General features: G+C 39.0%; 1 protein-coding gene and 1 non-coding gene across 5 annotated transcripts in view; one reads left to right on the top strand and one right to left on the bottom strand.

The window, feature by feature from the left end:
- SETD2 (SET domain containing 2, histone lysine methyltransferase) overlaps positions 1 to 25,820 on the top strand; it is a 119,624-nt gene that overhangs the window by 17,263 nt on the left and 76,541 nt on the right. For 3 of the 4 annotated variants that reach the window (XR_005021739.1, XM_036867938.1, XM_036867940.1), the window contains exons 2-3: positions 17,204 to 17,243; positions 18,699 to 23,059. Coding sequence is in view for 3 of the 4 variants with exons in the window: in XM_036867938.1 (XP_036723833.1) it covers positions 17,204 to 17,243; positions 18,699 to 23,059 (4,401 nt within the window). In the remaining variant the exon portion in view is untranslated. The remainder of the gene's footprint in view (positions 1 to 17,203; positions 17,244 to 18,698; positions 23,060 to 25,820) is intronic. The other variant, XM_036867939.1, reaches the window with a different exon arrangement.
- Positions 23,969 to 24,075, bottom strand: LOC118904624. The gene has a single exon (XR_005022072.1). It is a non-coding gene; the product is annotated as a U6 spliceosomal RNA (small nuclear RNA).

Genomic DNA, 25,820 nt, shown 5'->3' with positions numbered 1-25,820 from the left:
CATCTCTTACCTCCACTTCTCTACTCCTCATTTATTTGAAATGATCTACTGTGCATATCAGTGCCAGTACCTGGAGACATAAATACGAACAAGGCCCTTACTATTCATGCTTCTTTTCTTTTTTTAAAAAAATAAATTTATTTATTTTATTTATTTATTTTTTGGCTGTGTTGGGTCTTTGTTGCTGCGCCCGGGCTTTTCTGTAGTTGTGGCGAGCAGGGGCTACTCTTTATTGTGGTGCGTGGGCTGCTCATTGCGGTGGCTTCTCCTGTTGTGGAGCACGGGCTCTAGGCGCATGGGCTTCAGTAGTTGTGGCATGCGGGTTCAGTAGTTGTGGCTCGCGGGCTCTGGAGCGCAGGCTCAGTAGTTGTGGCGCATGGGCTTAGTTGCTCCGTAGCATGTGGGATCTTCCCGGACCAGGGCCCGAACCCGTGTCTCCTGCATTGGCAGGTGGATTCCTAACCACTGAACCACCAGGGAAGCCCCATGCTTATTTTCTAGTAGTGAAGACTATTGTTAGAGAATCTTTCAAATACGTAATTCAGATAGCTCACAGTGCTTAGTTGTTGAGCACTATGTGGCAGGCGCTCTATGGAGGGTTTCACTTTTTATTTTTTTAACTGAAGTGTAGTTGATTTACAGTATTGTGTTAGTTTCAGGTGTACAGCATAGTGATTTGGTTTTTTTGCAGATTATATTCCGTTACAGGTTATATTACAAGATACTGGGTGTAATTCCCTGTGCTCTATAGTAAATCCCTGTTGCTTATCTATTTTATGTATAGTAGTTTGTATCTGTTAATCCTGTACTCCTCATTTGTCCCCTCCCCACCTTGGTAACCATAAATCTGTTTTCTGTGTCTGTGAGTCTCTTTCTGTTTTGTATAAAGATTCATTTGTATTATTTTTTAGATTGTACGTATAAGTGATATCATATAGTATTTGTCTTTGTCCGATTTATTTCACTAAGCATAATATTCTTTAGGTCCATCCACATTGCTACAAGTGGCAATATTTCATTCTTTTTTATGGCTCAGTAATACTCCACTGTATGTGTATATCCCATCGTCTTAAACCAGTCGTCTGTTGATGGGCACTTGGGTTGCTTCCACGTCTTAGGTATTATAAATAGTGCTGCTATGAACATTGGTGAATATGTATCTTTTCAAATTAGAGTTTTCATTTTTTCTGGATATATGCTCAGGAGTGGAATTGCTGGATCATACTGTAGTTCTATTTTTAGTTTCTTAAGGAACCTCCATACTGTTTTCCATAGTGGCTGCACCAAGTTACATTCCCACCAACAGTGTATAAGGGTTCCCTTTTATCTACATCCTCTCTAGCATTGTTTGTAGACTTTTTGATGATGGGTATTTTGCCCCATTTGAAGTGATACCTTATTGTGCTTTTGATTTGCATTTCTCTAATAATTAACAATGTTGAGCATCTTTTCATGTACCTGTTAGCCATCTGTATGTCTTTTTTGGGGGGAAATGTCTGTATTTAGGTCTTCTGCCCATATTTTGATTGGGTGGGTTGTTCTTTCTGATATTGAGTTGTATAAGCTGTTTGTATGTTTTGAATATTAGCCCCTTGTCCGTTGCATTGTTTGCAGATATTTTCTGTATGGAGGATTTTAAATAGATATTCTCTGCTCATCACCTTTGAAGTAATTACAGTACTACTATCTCAGTTTTATAGATAATCTGTTTGGCCACCATTTCTCTTAGCATCTTAGGTTAAAAAGTGTTAAAAAGTATTAGAGTTGGTTTTCAAATCCAGTTTGACTGACTTTTCAAGGTTTTGCTCTTATATATTATTCTGTTATGCCTCCTCATCAGGTGTTTTGAAAACATATAATGGGGGAGAAGAGGAATTGAATGGAGCATGCCTTCTGGACAGAAGGCGCTAGAACAGAAAACTTTGGCTGAACCGTGTACTAGTTACAGTGTTTACATAGTGTCAGCTTTGATTTTCAGTGCTCTCATCGGTGTAGATGGTAGGCATGAAAACCAGCTGCCTAGTTCAACTTCTGGGTATGGTATTAGTTACTGTTGTTAATTCTAAGTCATAGTCCTGTCATAGTCCTTTTATCATTTTATTTTACCCTTTGTTGTTTCTCTGTGAGGTGTGCATCTGCCTTGTCAACTTGCAGTATTTCTTTGTCATAGAGCATAAGATTTGACCTCTTACGGTGAGTTGTTTATGTCACTTACTGCCCCTCTGTGATGGCTGGAATATTTTAAAGTGGCTAGGGACTTGACGGCTAGGGCTGTAGATGAACTGCGTTTTCTAAATTGTAATATAGTATAACTTGAAATTTGAGATACAAAACAAAACAAAAAATCTATGGTATAGAAGTTCTGATAAAATTCTATTTTATGGAATAGCTAGCTTTATTATCGTTATACATTATTATTATAATATAGTATATATCTGGAATTTGGTATCTGGAAGTGGAAATTGCATCCAGACTTCTCATTTGCAAAATGATGTACAAAATACTCTATTGTTCTTAGGTTTACCTTGAGAACTCAAAAGATAATTTTCACACGAAATGAAAATTTAGCACAGTGGTGCCTTATCCAAAGAGATTGGCAAATGGGTGGAAAATGGGTTCAAATATTCAGAATATTAATATTCTCCTTCCCACACGCAAGACAGTTTTATATTTACCATTGTTGAGTTTTTTTGTTTTTTTTGGTTTTTTTTTAAAAAGTTTCTCACCTTGAGTCTCTTCAAATAAAATGACTCTAAAGTAGGGACTTCCCTGGTGGTCCAGTGGCTAAGGTTCCACGCTCCCAATGCAGGGGGCCCAGGTTCGATCCCTGGTCAGGGAACTAGGTCCCACCTGCTGCATCTAAGAGTTCGCGTGCTGCGACTACAGATCCCATGTGCCGCAACTAGGACCTGGAGCAGCCAAATAAATAAATATTTTAAAAAAATGACTCTAAAGTAGAACTGTGTATTGATGTTATTTGGCAAAAGTTAACTTATGGAAAATACTTCCCATCATAGCATAATGTTTACTGTGGTTACATGTTTATGATTTTTTTGGGGGGGTGTTATTGTTGGGGAGTTAAATTCTTACAACCATAGGGATAAATGCTAAATCAGATGGGTGAATCCTGGTGATTACTTTTGCTTGGGTCAAGGGATTAATGCTTAGCCACAACCAGGTAAATGGGCCCTGATTGTGGGTAGGTGGGTGATTGGATGGTAACAGGAATACATATCTTTTGCCAGCACACTTCTCTGCTTGCTGCATGTGCACACATGGTCTCCTGTTGTTTACTTGTTTGGAGATTTGTTATCCTCTTTCATATTGCAATTAAACATTTAAAATTTTTTATTATGGAAAATTTCAAACATTCATACAAGAGAGAACGGTATAATGAATACCCCTTGCCCCTGCCCAGTGTACTCATCCAGCTTCAACAGTTATTAACGTTTTGCCATTCTGGTTTCATCTGTCCCCTACTTTTTTGTTGTTGTTACTGGAATATTTTAAAGCATGCCAGATATTCTCTCATTTCATACTTTAATATATAGAAATAAGAGAGGCTTTAAAAATAACCACAATGCCATTATCATATCTAATGCAATTGGCAGGAAATATTTAATGTTATTTAGTACACCATCCCTGTTCATTTTTTTAAAAAAAATTAGGGTCTAAATAGTTAAGTAATTTTTTAAAAGAATTTTAAAAAATATTTATTTATTTATTTGGCTGCATCAGGTCTTAGTTGTGGCACACAGCATCTTCGTTGCTGCATGCAGGATCTTTCATTGTAGCGCACAGGCTTCTCTCTAGTTGTGGCGCATGGGCTCCATAGAGCGCTGGCTCAGTAGTTGTGGTGCAAGGGCCCAGCTGCCCTGCGGCATATGGGATCCGAGTTCCCTGACCAGGGATCGAACGTCCCTGCTTTGGAAGGTGGATTCTTAACCACTGGACCACCAGGGAAGTCCCATTATGTGATTACTAGATTTCAAATCTCTCTTAATCTGTGATAGTCTCCTTATATGTTTGCTATATATTTTTTTGAGACTGGTAGTTACATCAGACCCCTCACCCCCACAACTGCCAGTAGTTTATCAGTTACCTATTGCATCATATGTGGGGGGCACATACCCTGTTGTCTTACTTTTAGTGATGTCAGAATTAATCAGTGGATTCTGGTGTAGTCACTCTGATCCATTCATTACAAAGTTCTTCAAACTTTCATCTACTGGGTTTTGTTGCCATTGATGATTGTTGCATTTATTAGCTAGAATTCTGCTATAAAGTACAACTATTACTCACCATCTGTTTGATTGCCCTGAAACACAGACACATGATCATCAGGACTCTAGTTTGAACACTTCTGTTACTCTTTATTTCATGATACAGCCCCTTCTGTTGTTAGGCAGATACATTTACTATTACACTGAATCAAAATACATTTCTCTGAAACTTTTTACCCTTTTTCTCCCAGTTTTGTGTAATAGCTAATAAATATTTGACTTAAAGAGCAAGGGCTCTGCAGTCAAACAGCCTGGATACTTGGCTCTGCCACTTTGCCAGCTATAACTGTAGGTTTCTTCATTTGTAAAAGTGGGAATACAAATACGTAGTATACCCTTCTTAGGTTTGAGAATCAAATGAGCTAGATGTACGTAAAGCGTTTAACGAAGTACCTGAAAAATGGAAAATATTCTATTAGCTACTTATAATGGTGATGGTGGTCTAATAATGGGGCTATAAGACAGTAGTATACATAATGTAATGAGGTTACTGAGAACTACCTTCAGCTCTTTCTGTGATTTATTGACTAGTAGTAAAACTGAATTTCAGCATTTATGCATTCTGTGTTTTGAAGGTTATTTGGTAATGGATATCCCCTCTCCCACAATTTGCTAGTGAGGAAAATAAAACAGATAATTTGAGAGATTTAACTCAAAGTAATGAATAAAAGTAGTGAAACTCATTTGTATGTAACAAGCCCTAAAATGTTCAAATTAGATCCCCATGCAGCCTAATTATGGGTTTTGGAGAACAGATTGCTTTAACAGGAGAACATAATTCACTTCATTCAAGTGTTCCTGCAAGTTGATTTGGAAGACAGATTTAGAAACAGATTTCAGGTGTATACAATTGTTAACATTCGGGATCATATTCTTGCCTTTCCTCACTGACCAGGAACTGTACAGTGATACATTCGAGATCAGCTGTGTTTGTTAACAAAGTGATTTCTTGTTTAAAGAAAATAGCTTTACTTACTGTCTATATAGACACTCCGCATTAAAGTTGCAACTATTTGGGGGTATAAGAGTAGTTGATGAGTATGACATGGGGGAGAGAAGTGCTGTTTTGACTTACATTTATATAATCAGAGATAGCTTTGATCAGATGACATACTGTGAGAATATTCCTGCCGTGTAAATGCTGTAATTTTAATAACATTTGTTTTTATTAATTTTTTTCTAGATTTAATCTGTGTACATGAACCTCTACCAGTTGAAACTCTATGTTTGAGGTACTATGCTAGTTGAAGATGTGGACTTTAGGGCAAGTGAGAAATAGTGCTTGTGTTTATCAAGTCCATTGGCACCAGTTCATGTTAGCATATTCATTCCAAAGTGCTTTGCCTAAAGTTTCCAGGCCTTTGATAAAAAGCAGTGGTATTCATGACTTTTTTGTCCACATAAATCACATATATTTCTCATCAGTGTTTTAATTCAGTTGTCCTCATTCGTCCTATTTCTTGGATGAGAGTATGGCAAATGTTATAAATTAATTTATGGCCTGTATGGCTTGTTTTTTTCCACAGGTCAGTTTTGAGGTATTTCCCTCTTTTCCTTTGAGAATTGCTTGAAATGAGAAAGCTAAAACCTGGTATTATTGTTAAGAAATTTCTTTGATTCAGAAAGTAATGAGGGGGCTTCCCTGGTGGCACAGTGGTTGAGAATCTGCCTGCCAGTGCAGGGGACATGGGTTCGAGCCCTGGTCTGGGGAGATCCCACATGCCATGGAGCAACTAGGCCCGTGAGCCACAACTACTGAGCCTGCGCTTCTGGAGCTTGTGCTCTGCAACAAGAGAGGCCGCAACAGTGAGAGGCCTGCGCACTGTGATGAAGAGTGGCCCCCACTCGCCGCAACTAGAGAAAGCCCTTGCACGGAAACGAAGACCCAACACAGCTATCAATCAATCAATCAATCAATCAAAATTTAAAAAGCTCTAAAAAAAAAAAAAAAAGTAATGAGAGGCTTCCCTGGTGGCGCAGTGGTTGGGAGTCTGCCTGCTAATGCAGGGGACACAGGTTCGAGCCCTGGTCTGGGAGGATTCCACATGCCGCGGAGCGGCTGGGCCCGTGAGCCACAACTGCTGAGCCTGTGTGTCTGGAGCCTGTGCTCCACAACAAGAGAGGCCACAATGGTGAGAGGCCCGCGCACCGCGATGAGGAGTGGCCCCCGCTTGCCGCAACTAGAGAAGGCCCACGCACAGAAATGAAGACCCAACACAGCCAGAGAGAGAGAGAAAGAAAGAAATCTCACTGAATAATATCTCTCATAAAAAAAAAAAAAAAAAGTAATGAGAATTTATGCTAGGAATGGGACTGGTAAACCCAGGGGAGATTATACAGTAAGGACAAGATGTTGCCTTTGTCTCTTTGTAACTTAAACTCTATTTAGGAAGGCAGGAACAATAAATGCAAGTCAAGGCTATGTGTGTGATTGTCATTCTGCAAAGTATATGATGTAGGAGTCGAGTTTATTAGTAGCGTCTGGAGTGTTAAGGAAAGGCATAGGAAAAGGCAGTACAGTGCCGAGCACATAGTAGGCACTCAGATAATTGTCAAGTGAATGAAAGTGACTGAGAGGACTAAGATGAGTATGGAAGCTGATAATGTGTGTGTGGACGCTGAGAGAGAGGGAAGATGGTTGAATGAAGAGCAGTTTGCAAAATTATTGAAGTCAAGACTGATCTATGTTTGAACTTAGAAGAGACCATCTTAACTATTGAAATTTTTAGTGGGGAGTAGTGTAAAGCAAACCTAGCTAGATAGGAAAGTGAGTGTGATGTCAGCCAAATTTTACTGAGTACTTTCTGTGTTCGGGGTTTTTGGCACTTAAATGCACCTGTGAACAAGATAAACCCAATCCCTGCCCTAAAGCAGTTTGTATTCTGGTGGGAGGAAACAGGCACTACATTAAAACAAAACAAAGGGAAAAAATACCTCATATTGATAAAGGCCAGGAATGAAGTAAGGCACTATAAGATAGAATGATGGGGGAATCTCAGAGGGGATAACATTTGGGATGTCATCTTACGATTGAGAAGTAATCTGTCAGAGATCTAGGGTGAATCGTATTCTAAAAGAGAACCTTCAGGAATGTTTGAGGAATGGAAAGAAGGCTAACGTGGCTAGAAGCTAGGGAATGAGGAGGAGGGACTGAAAAGAGCTAAGGTCAGAGAGAGTGAGCAGGTATGTGCCATATGATTTATGTTTTTGAAAGACCACTTGGCTGTTACGTAAAATTCATAATATGTGTCTATAACAATCATCTTAATTGGTGTATGGGGTTATCATCATTAGTTCCATTTTGACCATGTTACATTTGGGGTAAATGAGACATCCAAGGAGAAATGTCCAGTGAGCATTTAGGTAAATAAGTGCAAAGGGTTTGGTTTGGAGATGTGGAAGTCAACAGTCTATATAGATGACACTTAAAGCCATGAATTTGGATGAGATGAAGTAGGAGGGAAAAAAGCAGATGGAGAAGAGAAGAAAGGCCAAGTAGGGATCAGGTTTTGGGACACTCCCAACGTGAGGACATCTGAATAGGAAGACGCCAACAGATAAGATTAATAGGAGTAGCCAGTGAGGGTAGGTGGAAAAACAGGAGAATGCGGTCTGTGAAAGCCTAGGGAAGAAATTGCCATTGGCCTTAAGATGTTGGTCACTAGTGATGTATCCCTGCCCCTGCCCCCCCTCTTTTTTTAAGGTAAGACATATAAAAATCTGTTTGACTAATGAGAATGGAGAGAGACAGACAGAGACTGATGATAGAGGAGAGGGAATTAATTAGGAAATGAAAGTCCTTGAGAAGGCAAGAAATAGGACACTGAGCAAAGTGGTGGTATCAGTTGAGAGTGGTCAGGGAGATGGTGGTGACTGAGATTTGGGGTAGGGGAATGTGTGAAGCAGGCATCTAGGAGGGTGAGAAAGGGAATTGAATGGCACAAATCATAGAGTTAGTAAATGTAGAGAAAGGATTCCAACGTAGGTATCAAAGTTTGATCTTTTTGCTCTGTTGCACTGACATCCTTATAAGCAAAGTAATAAATACTAAAGGAGAATCAGAAAGTGAGTCTAAGTTGAACTGAAAAAAGAAAAATTAATAAGAAAGCCCCTTATTAGCCATTTCATTTATGGCAATAATTATTTATTACCTTGTATCATGGTTATTTGGTATACCTCTATGCCATATTACTTCAGTAGAGTGTGAAAATCCTGATGGGGTAAGGATTGTGAACTTGACATCTTGCCTTTATAGAACTAATATTGCCTCCTTCAGTGGGGTAGATCCTTAAATAATTGTTGAACAAATAGCCTTGTGATTGAGATGTGTACTGATACTTAACAATTAACAGTGTTGCTTTTCTAAAATAAGTCATTGGTCAATCCATCAGTGTGGTTGTGTGCTATGGAAAGATATGTTCTGATGCAGTTTCCACATTTCCTTTAAGCCTAGCTAACTCGTGGTAGTTAGCTAGGACACCTACTCTGTATCAAAACTTTAGTCTGGGGGCTTCCCTGGTGGCGCAGTGGTTGAGAATCTGCCTGCCAATGCAGGGGACGCGGGTTCGAGCCCTGGTCTGGGAAGATCCCACATGCCGTGGAGCAACTCGGCCCGTGAGCCACAATTACTGAGCCTGTGCGTCTGGAGCCTGTGCTCGGCAACGAGAGGGGCCGCGATGGTGAGAGGCCCGTGCACCGCGATGAGGAGTGGCCCCCGCTTGCCACAACTGGAGAGAGCCCTCGCACAGAAACGAAGACCCAACAAAGCCATACATACATACATACATAAATAAAAAGTTTAAAAAAAAAAACAAACTTTAATCTGTAGAAGGATGAACTCATTTTGTTTGGAAGAGGTTTGCAAACGTGTATGACCATAGGCCAAGCAGAGAACTAGGTAGATGTGATCTTTTGTGGTAAAAGTTTTACTTATGAAGACTTTATCCCGTATGTACTTTTTCATATCATTGAGGATCTGAGACATTTTAAGTGTTGAATGTATGACACTGTAAGTGCCTTAATGCATAGGTGTCAAAACATGCATGACTTCAGTGCATTCATTCCAACTTTTTTTTTCCATGACAGATATTTTCATTTGTACCTGTTGGGGAGCAGGTCAAAGATTTAGAAATCTTAAAAGGGAAACAAATTGGGTGGCTGGAGCTGTGAAATTCCATTTCTTCCTTAATGTTGGGGATAATCATTTGGTACTTGAGTAGGGTTCTTTGCCAGTATTTCTGCGTGGCTCTTACTTGGGCTGGGGTATATATAGCAAACCAGTTTTCTTCTAGAGAGCTCAGAGTACTACTCGAAGTGAACCTCTGGGCTAGGATGTGTTATAAGCAATGTTATGAAATCCTAATTTTCGGTTTTGTCATTGTTGGCATCCTTCCTTTTGTTATCAACCAGTTCTCCTGTCTTAGCTCTGAGTTTTCACCTCTTCATAATACTATCTCTGCAATTTTATACTCTATTTATTATAAGTTCTAGTTTTTATGTAGCTTATTCTAAATCAGTGCCTACCAGAGTATGAATTTAGAAAGATTTCAAGTAGTGTTTCTTCAGGTAGTGCTTCTCCAGCTGAGGCTCTAGGATCTCCAAGAGTCCATTAGTATTTTTTTTTCTTAACACATTCTTAAGGGGTGAAGGAGTCTGTGAGGGTATTTAATAGTTTTTTATATTTTATCTTAGGTTGAAAAAATACTTTTTAAAAAATCCATTATTTATTTTGCGTTGGGTCTTCGTTGCTGTGCGCGAGCTTTCTCTAGTTGTGTCGAGCGGGGGCTGCTCTTCCTTGTTGTGCGCGGGCTTCTCATTGCGGAGCCTTCTCTTGTTGCGGGGCATGGACTCTAGGCATGTGGGCTTCAGTAGTTGTGGCACACGGGCTCAGTAGTTGTGGCTCGTGGGCTCTAGAGCACAGGCTCAGTAGTTGTGGCACATGGGCTTAGTTGCTCCGTGGCATGTGGGATCTTCCCAGACCAGGGATCGAGCCCATGTCCCTTGCATTGGCAGGTGGATTCTTTTTTTTTTTTTTTTTAATTTTTATTTATTTATTTATGGCTGTGTTGGGTCTTCGTTTCTGTGCGAGGGCTTTCTCCAGTTACGGCAAGCGGGGGCCACTCTTCATCACGGTGCGCGGGCCTCTCATCATCGCGGCCTCTCTTGTTGCGGAGCACAGGCTCCAGACACACAGGCTCAGCAATTGTGGCTCACGGGCCTAGTCGCTCCGCGGCATGTGGGATCTTCCCAGACCAGGGCTTGAACCCGTGTCCCCTGCATTGGCAGGCAGACTCTCAACCACTGCGCCACCAGGGAAGCCCTGGCAGGTGGATTCTTAACCACTGCGCCACCAGGGCAGTCCCAAAAAAATAATTTTTAATTTTTGAAATAATTTCAGACTTACAGAATGGTTTCAAAAACAATAGGGATTTCTTATATACCCTTCATCTAGAGCCCCCAAATGTGAACATTTTCCCACTTACCTTTCTCTTTTTATACACACACACACACACACACACACACACACACAATTACTTCTTTTTTTCTGAAATGTTTGAAAGTTGCAGACATGATGCCTTTTAATCCCTGTGTCTTCCAACGTGTATTTCCTAAAAACAAGGTCATTCTCATATAATCACTGTACAACTCAATTTCAAGAAAGTAACATTAATACTATTTTCTAACCTACAGACCTTAACAATTATTTTTAAGTTTTAAAATTTATTTCACCTGAAAACTACCATTACCTTTCAGTGGTAATTTTCAAGTACAGTTGACCCTGAACAACATGGGTTTGAACTGCGCAAGTCCACTTACACATGGATTTTTATCAGTAAATGGACACTACACGATCTGCAGTTGATTGAATCCGCAGGTGCAGAACCATAGATACGGAGGATTATAAAATAAACATAAGCATACAGTTTATGTTCATAAACATATAAACTAGAATTATATGCAGATTTTCAACTGTGCGGGGGTTGGGGTGCCAACCCCCCATGTTGTTCAAGGGTCAAATGTAAAATAAATTTAGATTTAGAAGACAAACTTATGGTTACCAAAGGGAAGAGGTGGGGGGGAGGGATAAGGGAGGTTGGGATTAACACATATATACAATAGATAATCAACAAGGACCTGTATAGCACAGGGAACTCTACTCAGTACTCTGTAATACCTATATGGGAAAAGAATCTGAAAAAGAATAGATATATGTATATGAAAACAAAAAAAAGAGTATGGACTTCTGAGATTCTCCCTGAATGATTTTTATTTGGCGTATGCATTGTAATTCTATTAGAGGGACTAAAGCTTTCATTCAGTAGACCAAAGTCCTCAGGGTGAATGTTCAATACAGAATCTAAAAGACAGTATTTTGTAAAAATCTACTGCTCTGAATAAAAAATTCATACACATTCAAACTTACTAGGAAAAAAAAAAAAGGCCCCTACATCACTCAGATGTGAGAAACACTGGCTTTAAGTATTATATTTGAGGAATATTTGAATTTTAGTAAGAAATCTTTAAAGATTAAGTAGGAGTGACTCTTTAAAGTCTTTACTTATTAAAATCAAAATAAAATGCTGTTCCTGATTTGTGGTTCAGGAAATTTAATAAACTGAAGGCCCGGATTGAGACCTTCTAGGACCTCACTTTTGTAGCCTTATATCTAGGTTAGGAATTCTGTCTGATCTTAGGTAAGTTCTCATCCAGATTCTTCTTAAACATTTCTGAGGACAAGGAAACTTAAGTACCCTGTACAGTGATACATTCCAGTTGCAGCTTCCTCACATTTTGTTTTTATAAAGCAGTAAGAAAGACTAACAACTCAATAGGTAATCGATTGACAAAGGACCTGAAAAAGCACTTCCCAGAAAAAAGAAAATACCAATGACTTATGAAAAGCTATTATGCCGGTAGAACTACAACTGAAGCTGTATCTAAATATGTTGATATGTAATTATATCCAGGGCTTTAAGTGGAGAAAAGGTAGAGAAAGGTATGTTTCCATTTCTGTATGTCTTTTCTCCTTTAAAAGTAATGTATTTGCTCATATATGCACACAATTTTTAGAAGGATGTACAAAACTTAACAATAGTTGCCACTACGTAGAGAGATCTAATTTTAGTTGTATATCTTTTTGTATTATAAAGTTTTCCCCTCCGTACATATGTTACTTTTTCAAATAGAGAAAAAAACTAAAATTTTCTAAATTAAAATGAGGTAAAATCTGTCATTCTATACTTCTCTTGGTCACAGGTCCAAGTTTTGGAATTGAGCAAAGTAATACTATTTTATCTTGGAAGTTTTTTGATATTTTGAAATAAATCACTAAAGTTCTGTAAATCAGGGGTCCCCAACGCCTGGGCCAAGGGCCGATAGCGGTCCACAGCTTGTTAGGAACCGGGCTACACAGAAGGAGGTGAGCGGTGGGCCAGCGAGCAAAGCTCCATCTGCTGCTCCCCATTGCTCGCATTACTGCATGAACCACCCCCCCCACAACCCGCACCCCAGTCCGTGGAAAAATTGTCTTCCACGAAACTGGTCCCTGGTACCCAAAAGGTTAGGGACCACTGCTTTAAAATGTCTTTTTTCCACAATAAATAAAAATACTTCCGTTTTAACTGTAACCATTTCCTGTGTAACATGGTATCTAGAATAGATTCCCTTACCGTCCAACTTGTTTATACTTATGAATATTGTTGATATGGCCAAATATCTCTCATTATACCAGGCCTCCCTTTGGAAACTTTACTTCTTATGTTCTAGCCTGAGAAGTTGGTTGGTTGATTGATTTGAATAATCATGTCACTCTTTGGTTCTTTGAGATTGCTATGACTAAAACTCTTAATTAAGTTTTTTCCCACATGTGTCCTGTGACCTAATAGAGATTTGTCTCTGCGTTGACATGGATTAATCAGAATTCTTTATAGTTCTTCAGTAAGCTGCAGATCTGCATACTGTACGTTTTTGACAGAAAACTGGCGGTATTCCTCTGGTTTTTCTTCTGTAGTAGCTTTTCAAAAGAAGAAATAAGGCACTCTAGCACAGTCCCATGCTGGAGACTTAAATGCCTGTTTTCGCATGCCTCATTTTTTATGGCGGGGCACAGGAGGCTCAGTACTCTTACCTGTGGCTTCCAACCCTTGTTCCAGCAACTTTCCTTCAAAAACCCTATTCTTTGCTCTTGACATTATATTATTTACCAAAGCAAGTGTTCTTCTTTTTTTAAAAAAATAAATTTATTTATTTATTTTTTATTTTTGGCTGTGTTGGGTCTTTGTTGCTGCACGCGGGCTTTCTCTAGTTGCGGCAAGCGGGGGCTACTCTTCGTTGCAGTGTGTGGGCTTCTCATTGTGGTGGCTTCTCTTGTTGCGGAGCACGGTCTCTAGGCACGTGGGCTTCAGTAGTTGTGGCTCGCGGGCTCTAGAGCGCAGGCTCAGTAGTTGTGGCGCATGGGCATAGTCGCTCCATTGCATGTGGGATCTTCCTCGACCCAAGATTGAACCCGTGTCCCCTGCATTGGCAGGCGGATTCTTAACCACTGCGCCACCAGGGAAGTCCCCGCAAGTGTTCTTTTATTAGAAACATTTGTGGCTGATTCTTGCTATTAAATATGGCCTCACAATTTCATTAATATCTTCAAAAAGGGTTTGTCCTCTTATTGCTGTGGCAGTCTACTCACCTGGCCACACCTAGGTATTATCTCCTGAAGGGTACTCCAACTCTGAAATATTAGTCTGATCATAATATCCAATTCCTTCACCACACCCTTCTACTTCTCTTTCTGGTTTCCACCAAATCTACTCTTTGAAGCTGCTGCTATCTTGTCCCTACCCTGTTCCTTCAGTTTATCAGCTTCCTTCAGATTTTACTCCCTATTCTTTTTTTTTTTTTTTTTTAAAGTAGGCTATTTAATTTTATTTATTTATTTTTGGCTGTGCTGGGTCTTCGGTTCGTGCGAGGGCTTTCTCTAGTTGCGGCAAGTGGGGGCCACTCTTCGTCGCGGTGCGGGGACCGCTCTTCATCGCGGCGCGCGGGCCTCTCACCATCGCGGCCCCTCCCGTTGCGGGGCACAGGCTCCAGACGCGCAGGCTCAGTAGTTGTGGCTCACGGGCCCAGCCGCTCCGCGGCATGTGGGATCCTCCCAGACCAGGGCTCGAACCTGTGTCCCCTGCATTAGCAGGCAGATTCTCAACCACTGCGCCACCAGGGAAGCCCCTGCTCCCTATTCTATTATCTGTGGATCATTCTTGGGAATGCCTTCAATTCTCTCAGCCCCTTGCCTTCTTCTACCTCTCTTGTCCCACCCAACTTGATAGAGTAACTCATCAGTTGTTTCTCCTCATTGCTTCTAGATAGCCTAATGCTGCAAGGGGAAGTAACATAAGTGTGCCAGTGACTCCGATTATAAATTAGTAATGTCCAACTTGGGACAGCAACATTAAAGATTATAGTCTGCTTCCATTTTCGTTCCCCACACTTGAATTTTTTCAAGTCTTTTACCTTGTCCCTGCCCCTAACTTTCAACTAATGATGTCAGAGAGAAATACAGGCCAAAAGGAATATTCTTGCTTTATTTTGAAACTTAACTATGTCTTTACTCATCTATATCCCCTTCTCTCAAGATCATTCCCTCCTCCATCTGTTGTAGTGATTCCATTTTTTTTCTTTGATCTAAACACCTCGTTTGCTCACCTGCTGTATTTACAATGAGAGGGGGAAGCAAGATACAGAATGGCTTGTATGGTATGATTACTATACTCAAAAAGAAAAACAAAAATCTCTGTTTTAACGCCCTCCCCTCACACAAAAGAAGTGTTAGAAGGCTCTATATACCAAGGTGTTTACAGCAGTTGTCTCTGGATGGGTTGGATTGTGGACTTTTCTTTTTGCTTGTGTGTAATCTGATTTCTATTAACATGAAATGATTTTAAGATGAGAAAAATTTGATGTTTTCCCCCCAATTTTTTGTATGTGCTTATATTGTTTTTATTATAAATTTATTTTTAAAAATATTTATTTATTTATTTGGCTGCACTGGGTCTTTGTTGCGGCATGCAGGGTCTTCATTGCGGCATGCAGGATCTAGTTCCCTGACTAGGGATCAAACCCAGGCCCCCTGCATTGGGAGCGTGGAGTCTTAACCACTGGACCACCAGGGAAGTCCCCTTTTTATTATAAATTTAAAAAATATTATCAAGTTATGGGAAATGCCTTGCTATCTTTGTCAAGCAGTTTTCTGATTTCTGAATTGAAACTCTATTTCTTCCCCTCACATGCCGACACAAGTCCCACATTTATAATGTTTCTTTAGCCCTTTGATTATGTGATCGCTTTGATTACAGCTTGTCAGAATTCTTTTCACTTGTTTATCCAAAGTATAAGTGCTGAGACTTAGGAAAGGGTTCTGGTAACCTCAGTATTTCCAGCACTTTGTGTGTATGGATACCGTGAAGACAACCATGAATGTTTTTTCAAAAACATCCACTGAAAAGAGGAGTACAAATATGAATGACATTCCATGACATTCCAAATGCTTGGACATCTCCAGGTTCCTTTTCTGTTCTTTAAAAAAAATGTCACATGGTACTAATTTAAATCGAATCTAGTATGCCGTATTGTGAGACACAATTATTTTTTTTAATCACTAAGAAAGGAAAAAACTCTGCCAATTAGACTGTGATGTTATTGATAGTATGATGCATTGTGTAGAGATGTTATATATGGGAAAAATGTATATCATAGAATTGATGAGATACAGCAGTTGTAAGGTCACATCTCTGTAGTCTTTGTGGTTTTAGAGTAGAAAAAAGTGTTTAACCCTGGCACTGCTTTAGATCTCATCCACGTATTACCAACTTTGTTTCCCCTTCATTACTTTGTTTTGTATGGCTACCATGGACTCTTGGTGAATGGACTGAATTACGGTGGAGTAAAGCCTACATTTAGGAAAAAGATTTTTAGTACATTTCTTTTAAGGGGCATTTAAAACAGATTATTGTACTCCAGTCTTGCCACATAGCCTACAGAGACACTGGCTTAAAATACAAATCTGGCTGTTATAGCCTAAAACCCTTTTGTATCTTCTCTTCCCCCAGTGTGCTTCAGTGCACTGGTATACACCAGACTTTTAGCTTTTGATTCCTCAGTCAGCACATAGTGTGGTTATCTTTGTTAGAATATAACTGTGAGCTCAGAAAGCCACATGCTCTGATGTAGAGTAAAGTGTAAACCTTGCATTCAGCAAAGGGACTGCTGAATGGATACCAGAACAGGTTGAGAACCACTAATTCATAAGATAAAATGTTTCTCATCGTAAGAGACCTGGCCTCTGGACCTGGCCACTGCTCCCTACTTTGGCTAATTATTGGCTTCTTTCTGCCTTATGCTTTATACTCAGATAACATTATTTTATAGTTTCCTTGCTCATATTGTTCTGTGTTTTAATCTCTATATCTTTGCCTGGGATCTTCCTTCGTTTAGGATCTCCCTTCAAATACATTCTTCAAAAACTAATTTTTCATTTAGGAAGGATTCTTTGCATTCCTATCCTTGCACTAAACTGAGTTGCTTATCTTCCTCATTGCTGTTACATTTGTGCATATTTCTGTCCTTGTATTTACTCCATTATGTTGGAATTACTTTTATAACAAAATTATATTTTGTATTTACAGGAAACTGTAAGAGCTTCTTGAGGGCAGGGACTCTGCTTTATTCACCTTTTCTCTCCATCACCTAGCACAGTGCATGACACTATCTTCATTAAATTTTTGCTATGCTAAATGTAACTAAGGCTATGAAGGAACAGACAGCCTATATAGGATATACTTGGAGGTTGTAGGTATCCTAAGTTTTAATAAAAAACAACTTACATTTCAATCGGTTTTAAGTATTTATGATTTCTTTTTATTCTTTTGCATGCTTTCTTGGCTGGATGACAATAGAGAAGAAGAAAATGAGGTAAGTATAATTTAATTAGGTATTCAGCGATTATGAGCTTGAAAACATTCAAAATTTAGCTATCATTTTGAATGTGAAATGAAGTAATAGTTTTTGCTTAGTTTTGTTTTTGGATCTATAGTAATTCATTCCAGTGAGGGATGTTGTATATTTCAAGAAAATGGTTTTTAGACTTTGGAGCTTCAAGAGCTTTAGTCAAGGTAAAGGAAGCTGGCAACTTTGGAGACAGCTTTTTACCTGTTTTTATGCATTGAGCTTCCATGTAAGATTCAATTTGAAAAGTGAATTTTCTTTCTTTAAAAGTATTTGAAGACCACTGCTCTGTGATAATGCATGTGAAAACATTTACTTTCCCACTTGAATGGTAACTGTATAATTTTGAAAGCTGATCTCAGATTTTACCATGTTGAAGTGGAAAACTGTTCTCTTAAATAGTCAGGGTTGATTAAAGAATGTCAGTTAGAAAAATGCTGTGGATGGCAAGTGTACTATCTTTAATTTAGGCTTGAGTTTGTTGCTATAGACTTTTCTGCTGTTCTGTCTACAACTGAGGTTATGCCTTTAACTTCTAACACCCATCAGTTCCTTTGGTGGTTTGGCAAATAATGAAGGGTGAAGTCTTCTTAGATGTATACTTTGTAGTTGTCACTCACGGTCGGATCAGACTATAAATCAGCATGGCCTGGGTGTGTGGGGCCCAGGCAGATGCAGTAGTAGTGTGCCAGGACAGAGTAATTTCCAGGAAGGCAGAAAGACCTGGTCCCCATTTGGTTACCTCATCTGTGAAATGAGTGAGATGGGAGACTGCTCTATACCACTGGTTTCCCAAATCTAGGAAATCCCTCAGAATTGCCTGAGATGCTTGTTCTCAAAAAACAAAACAAAATAAACTTTCTTATTCACCTTAGAGCTATTGAATTGTTATTTCCTGGAGTTTTGTCACAGATCTATATTTCTACCAAGTACCCAAGTGATTCTATGTGATACCAGAAGACCACTGGTTATAATGACTTCTGATGTTTCTTCTCAGATAGGACACAAGAACAAAGTATTTTCATTACTGAGATGTTAGCTATTGCTCTCTATCCACATGTCCTCTTGTAGTGTATCTTGAAATACACATCAGATTATTTTTTAAATTCTCGTTAAAAATTCTGCCTGGAAAATAATTATAAAACTGGATAAAATTCTTTAAGATAAGAATGGAAAAATATGGATAATTGTTGAAACTGAGGATGTGTACTTAGAGGTTTATTAAACTATTCTCTGTATTTGTGGATATGTTTGAAAATTTCTATAATAAAGAGTTTTTAAAAATGCATATACAGCTTAATGAAATTCATGCTGTTTGTCATTAAAAAGGACTTTTCATTTCCCTGACATTTTAAACTGTGATGCTAGCCATTTGAAAGTAACTTTATTGTAGTAGTAACTGCTTTTTTTGTTCATTTATAGGCAAAGATTGAAAATGTGCAGAAAACAGGTTTCATCAAAGGACCAATGTTCAAAGGTGTTGCTTCTAGTCGGTTTTTGCCCAAAGGCACCAAGACAAAAGTTAATTTGGAGGAACAGGGACGACAGAAGGTGTCATTCAGCTTCAGCCTTACAAAGAAAACTTTGCAGAACAGGTTTCTGACGGCACTTGGCAGTGAAAAGCAAAATGATACTCCAAATTCCCCAGTTGTACCTCTTCAAGTAGACTCGACCCCTAAAATTAAAATGGACATTGGAGATACATTATCTACTACAGAAGAATCTTCCCCACCAAAATCAAGGGTAGAATTGGGCAAAATCCATTTTAAGAAACATCTGCTTCATGTAACATCCAGGCCACTGCTGACTTCTACCACAGCAGTGGCATCTCCACCTCCTCCCATAGTACCATTACCAGCAGTCATAGCAGAATCAACAACTGTAGACTCGCCACCCTCGTCTCCACCTCCACCACCTCCACCTCCCCAAGCCACAACACCCTCATTACCAGCACCAGTAACAGAGCCAGTGGCCTTGCCACACACACCAGTGACAGTTCTGATGACAGCACCAGTAGATGTAGCTGCTAGAGCGTTGAAGGAACCACCAGTTACAGTTGTACCAGAATCATCAGAAGTGGACACTAAGCAGGACCCTGTATCTAATAGTTCAGAAGAACACATAACTCACAATTTGAATGAGCAAGCAGATATTCCTTCACAAAAAGAAGATTCCCATATTGGGAAGGAAGAAGAAATTCCAGATAGTTCTAAGAGTAGTCTGGGCTCTAAAAAAACAGGTTCTAAGAAGAAATCCTCACAATCTGAAGGCACCTTTCTTGGTTCAGAATCTGATGAAGATTCTGTACGGACTTCCTCAAGTCAAAGATCACATGATTTAAAATTTTCAGCCAACATTGAAAAAGAAAGAGATTCAAAAAAGAGCTTAGCAACTTTAAAAAGTGAGGATTTGGGGAAATCTTCACGATCTAAAACAGAGAGAGATGATAAATATTTTAGCTACTCAAAACTTGAAAGAGATACTCGTTATATATCTTCTCGCTGTAGATCAGAGAGAGAGCGAAGGCGGAGCAGGTCTCGTTCTAGATCTGACAGAGGTTCTAGAACTAGTTCATCCTATTCTCGGTCAGAACGATCCCATTATTATGACTCTGATCGTCGCTACCATAGGAGTTCCCCTTATCGAGAGAGGGCACGCTATTCTCGGCCATATACAGATAACAGGGCAAGAGAAAGTTCTGACTCAGAAGACGAGTATAAGAAGACCTACTCAAGGCGCACCTCATCTCATTCCTCCTCTTACAGAGACCTAAGGACATCCTCCTCCTATTCTAAATCTGATCGAGACTGTAAAACTGAGTCCTCTTACTTAGAGATGGAGAAAAGAGGAAAGTATTCTTCAAAATTAGAAAGAGAATCCAAAAGGACTTCAGAAAATGAAGCAATAAAAAGATGTTGTTCTCCCACTAATGAACTGGGATTCCGACGGGGGTCATCATATTCCAAGCACGATAACAGTGCTTCCCGTTATAAATCTGCCCCTTCAAAACCTGTACCCAAGTCTGATAAATTTAAAAATTCTTTCTGTTGTACAGAATTGAATGAGGAGATCAAACAGTCTCATTCTTGTAGTTTACAGACTCCTTGTTCAAAAGGTAGTGAATTAAGAATGATTAGTAAAGTTCCTGAAAGAGAGAAGATTGGGTCTCCATCTCCATCAAATCGATTAAATGATTCACCTACTTTTAAAAAGCTAGATGAATCACCTGTTTTTAAGTCTGAATTTATAGGACATGATAGCCATGACAGTATTAAGGAATTACACTCTTTATGTAAAGTGAAGAATGATCAATTAAGAAGTTACTGTCCCACAGAATTTAATATAAACGGATCTCCTGGGGCAGAATCTGATTTGGCAACATTTTGCACTTCTAAACGTGACACTGTTTTGATGTCTTCTGATGATAGTGTGACTGGATCAGAGGTATCCCCTTTGGTCAAAACGTGCATGCTTTCATCAAATGGATTTCAAAATATTAATAGATGTAAAGAAAAAGACTTGGATGATACTCGCATGCAGCACAGTAAGTCAGAAAGCCCATTTAGAGAAACAGAACCTCCGGTGTCGCCACACCAGGATCAACTCATATCTTTGCCAGTTATGACTATAGATTATTCCAAAACAATAGTTAAAGAACCAGTTGATGTGAGAGTTTCTTGCTGTAAAACCAAAGATTCAGATATATACTGTACTTCAAACGACAACCGCCCTTCTTTGTGTCATTCCGGAGCTGAAAATACTGAGCCTTTAGTAATGAAGATTTCTTCAAATAGCTTTATGAATGTGCATTTGAAATCAAAAACAGTTATATGTGATAATGGAAGTCTGACAGATCAGCACTCAAAATTTGCATGTGGAGAATATAAGCAGAGTGTTGGTAGTACTAGTTCAGCTTCTGTTAATCATTTTGATGATTTATATCAACCTACAGGGAGCTCATGTATTGCTTCATCTCTTCAGAGTCTTCCACCAGGAATAAAAGTAGACAGTTTAACTCTCTTGCAATGTGGAGAGAATACATCTCCAGTTTTGGATGCTGTGCTGAAGAGTAAAAGCTCAGAGTTTTTAAAGCATGCAGAGAAAGAAATACTAGAAGTAGGTAGTGGCCTTCCTGATTCAGGAAGAGGATTTGCTTCCTGGGAAAACAGGCATAATAATGGACTATCTGGGAAATGTGTGCAAGAGGCTCAAGAAGAAGGGAATTCCATACTGCCTGATAGAAGAGGAAGACCAGAAATCTCTTTAGATGAAGAAGGTGGAAGAGGACATGCACATACTTCTGATGATTCAGAAGTTGTATTTTCTTCTTGTGATTTGAATTTAATCATGGAGGACAGTGATGGTGTAACATACGCCTTAAAATGTGACAGTAGTGGTCATGCCTCAGAGATTGTATCTACTGTCCATGAAGATTATTCTGGTTCTTCCGAAAGTTCAAGTGATGAAAGTGATTCAGAAGATACAGATTCTGATGATAGCAGTATTCCAAGAAACCGTCTTCAGTCTGTTGTGGTTGTGCCAAAGAATTCTACTTTGCCCATGGAAGAAACAAGTCCTTGTTCTTCTCGGAGCAGTCAAAGTTACAGACACTATTCTGACCACTGGGAAGATGAGCGATTGGAGCCAAGGAGGCATTCATATGAGGAAAAATTTGAGAGTATAGCAAGTAAAGCCTGTCCTCAAACTGAGAAGTTCTTCTTTCATAAAGCAACAGAGAAGAATTCAGAAATTTCTTTTATACAGCCCAGCCGAAAACAGATAGATAATCACCTGTCTGAAATTGCTCATCCTCAGAGTGATGGGGTTGATAGTACAAGTCATACAGACATAAAATCTGACCCTCTAGGTCATCCAAATTCTGAGGAAACAGTGAAAGCCAAAATAACTTCTAGGCAGCAAGAAGAGCTGCCAGTTTATTCTTCTGATGATTTTGAAGATGTCTCAAGTAAGTCTCGGCAACAGACCACTTTCCCTAACAGGGCAGATAGTAGACTGGGAAAAACAGAGTCAGATTTTTCTTCTTGTGAGATCTCCCGAGCGGATGGTTTCCGTTCATCAGAAGAGCTCAGAAATCTAGGGTGGGACGTCTCTCAACAAGAAAAGCCTACTACCACATATCAGCAACCTGACAGCAGCTATGGAGCCTGTGGTGGACACAAGTATCAGCAAAGTGCAGAACAGTATAGTGGGACACGTAATTACTGGCAAGGCAATGGCTACTGGGATCCAAGATCAGCAGGTAGACCGCCTGGAACTGGGGTTGTGTATGATCGAATTCAAGGGCAGGTACCAGATTCCTTAACAGATGACCGTGAAGAGGAGGAGAATTGGGATCAACGTGGAGGATCTCACTTCTCAAGCCAGTCCAGTAAATTTTTTCTGTCCCTTCAGAAGGACAAGGGGTCAGTGCAAGCACCTGAAATAAGCAGCAATTCCATTAAGGACTCTTTGGCTGTGATTGAGAAGAAAGATCTTTCGAAAAACTTAGAAAAAAATGATATGAAAGATAGAGGGCCTCTTAAAAAAAGGAGACAGGAATTGGAGAGTGATTCTGAAAGTGATGGTGAGCTTCAGGACAGAAAGAAAGTTAGAGTGGAGGTAGAGCAGAGAGAGACAGCAGTGCATCTAGGCTCAGCATTGGTTGGGCCTTCGTGTGTCATGGAGGACTTCAGGGACCCACAGCGGTGGAAGGAATGTGCCAAGCAAGGGAAGATGCCTTGTTACTTTGATCTGATTGAAGAAAATGTTTATTTAACAGAAAGGTAAGCCAAATTAATACTTGTTGGACAAGTATTAACCTCTTTTTGTAGGAAAAAAATTAACTTTCAGAAGTTCAGAATATATGAGCTCAATTGTATGAAATATGGTTGTGTGATAAAATGTAACTTAAAAAATTTAAAAAGTGTATTTACCTATTTAGATTTGGTGGTGTGCAGTCCCCCTATTTCCCACCCCCCCCCCCCAGGAAGGGGATGTCTAAATTTTTTTTTTTTGGTCCCATTACCTCTTTGGTTCTAGAAGTACATTAAAAAAAGTATATAGACCAGCCCAGTTTTTCTTAAATTTCTTTTACATGTGAAACTGTGGCAGAAAGTGAAACAAAACTCCAGCAAAATAGTCTGCCTTTAGAGAAGAAAAAAGTTACGTTGGATTTTTTTTTCCTTACTTCATTCTGAACATTTTTTTTAACATCTTTATTGGAGTATAATTGCTTTACAATGGTGTGTTAGTTTCTGCTGTATAACAAAGTGAATCAGCTATACAGATACATATATCCCCATATCTCCTCCCTCTTACGTCTTCCTCCCACTCTCCCTATCCCACCCCTCTAGGTGGACACAAAGCACCGAGCTGACCTCCCTGTGCTATGCAGCTGCTTCCCACTAGCTATCTGTTTTACATTTGGTAGTGTATATATGTCCATGCCACTCTCTCACTTTGTCCCAGCTTACCCTTCCCCCTCCCCGTGTCCTCAAGTCCATTCTCTATGTCTGCGTTTTTATTCCTGTCCTGCCCCGAGGTTCTTCAGAACCTTTTTTTTTTTTTTTTAGATCCCATATATATGTGTTAGCATACAGTATTTGTTTTTCTCTTTCTGACTTACTTCACTCTGTATGACAGTCTCTAGGTCCATCCACATCACTAGAAATAACTCAACTTCGTTTCTTTTTAAAAATATGGAACCCTTCACGAATTTGCGTGTCGTCCTTGCGCAGGGGCCATGCTAATTTTCTCTGTATCGTTCCAATTTTAGTATATATGCTACAGAAGTGAGCACCATTCTGAACATTTTTGAAAAATATCTTTAGGTACTTTACAAGCTGGAACTAGATTAGAATATAGTTTTCTTTTGTCATGTTTCAAAATCTGTTGCTAGTAGATTAAACGTGGCAATAGCATAACAAGTTTTTAAGTTTTAAATGGTGAAATCCCTAACATGAAACAAGGTATAATGAGACTAGGATAATAAAAACAAATTCCTCTAGAGCACAGATTCTCAGTCGACTTTCTTTCACCTCTCTTCGATAATCTTGTTTTCCCAATGTAAATATATGTTGAATATGCCTTTAAAAAAAAATTTATAGTCTCCTAACCACCTACCTCCTTTTGGAAATTTCTCCTCTAGTTGAGAATCAACTTAGCCATCATCCCTTTAAGCATTCAGAATTTTTTAAAATGAAGACATTTTCCACTGTGGATAAGGTAAAAGACTTCATCTTAAAGTTAGACCCATCAGAAGTTTTTCCTATTTAAAAAGCAAAAACAGAAACACTTTTTTTGTTTTTTAAGGATAAAACGGGCCTCTTACAATTACGTTCATTTATAACTAGTTGTAAATTAGGTTTAACTTCAAAATATTGAATATTTTAAGTGGTACTCCGTAAGAATTTTGTGAGTAGAGTGATGCAACTTACATGATCTTTGTGAAAGAACAGAAATAAAATTAATCAACCCAACCCTCTGGATTTTATTCAGTGAGTTTTATATACATAATTGGTTGGTGAGAGGCGTTTTAAAGTGCTTGATATAAGCTGGGCATTTATAGAAGCCACTAAGAAGACAAATTATTGTAAAATAGTATGTGCATTCTTATGTCTAGTGAAAATAGGCTTACCTGAACGAAATCTGTGCCCGTTAGTCCTCATCTGGCCTTTTGGAACAATACAAAATAAAGCTACTGTTTTTATACATAGCTCTTAAGTACTTGTAAAAAGATAATTTGTTTATCTTTAGTCATCTTTATTCAGGCTAAGCATATTCTTATGCTCATTAATGAATTATATCTTTAATTGATCCAGATGAATCATTCTTGTTACTCAGACTTCGTGGAAACTATCATGACACACTAGGTACTTTATAAAACTGGGACTGTAGTAGAGAACATATGTTGGAGGTGAAAGCAGATTAGTTAGGAGATTAAGACAGTCACTTAGAGCAGCTGTGTTCTTCACTTGTCTAATAGCTGAAGAGTAAGTCATAGTTCCCTAATCTTAAGAAGGGGATCTTATTCGTCTGTCCTTGAATTTTTTTTTCCTTTTTTGACAAAGATCAAAAAATTGAGTTCAACAAAAAGGCCAGAGTTGAGTTCAACAAAAATAATCACATTTTCACTTTTGCTTTGCAAACTCTGGCTTAGGTTTTTATGAACCCAGTCAATTTCGAACAGTTTATCTTCTCCCCCCAAATCTACACTGAGAAAGTTTAGTCCTCTGTAGTAATGCTATTCTATAATAATATATACGTCATTCTTTTTTTTTTTTAAATCATTCAGTTTTCTTTTAAACAGGATTTGTACAAAAGTGATGTTGCTGAAGGATTCTCTAAATGATTTGATTGAGTTAAATTCTTAATTAAAAACTCCTTTTTCTTTCTAAAGCAACTCCTTTTCTTCCTTAGCCTTGTATCTCAACTATTATTTGTATATCCATGAGGACTGATTCTTTTTTTTTTGGGCTGCTCCACTGCATGCGGGATCCTAGTTCCCCGACCAGGGATTGATCTCTTGCCCCCTGCAGTGGAATC

The sequence above is a fragment of the Balaenoptera musculus genome, chromosome 11 (genome assembly GCF_009873245.2).
Source record: "Balaenoptera musculus isolate JJ_BM4_2016_0621 chromosome 11, mBalMus1.pri.v3, whole genome shotgun sequence".
NCBI classification, from domain to species: domain Eukaryota; kingdom Metazoa; phylum Chordata; class Mammalia; order Artiodactyla; family Balaenopteridae; genus Balaenoptera; species Balaenoptera musculus.
Note: the sequence above shows the minus strand (reverse complement) of the source record. Positions and strands in the feature narration are given on the sequence as shown.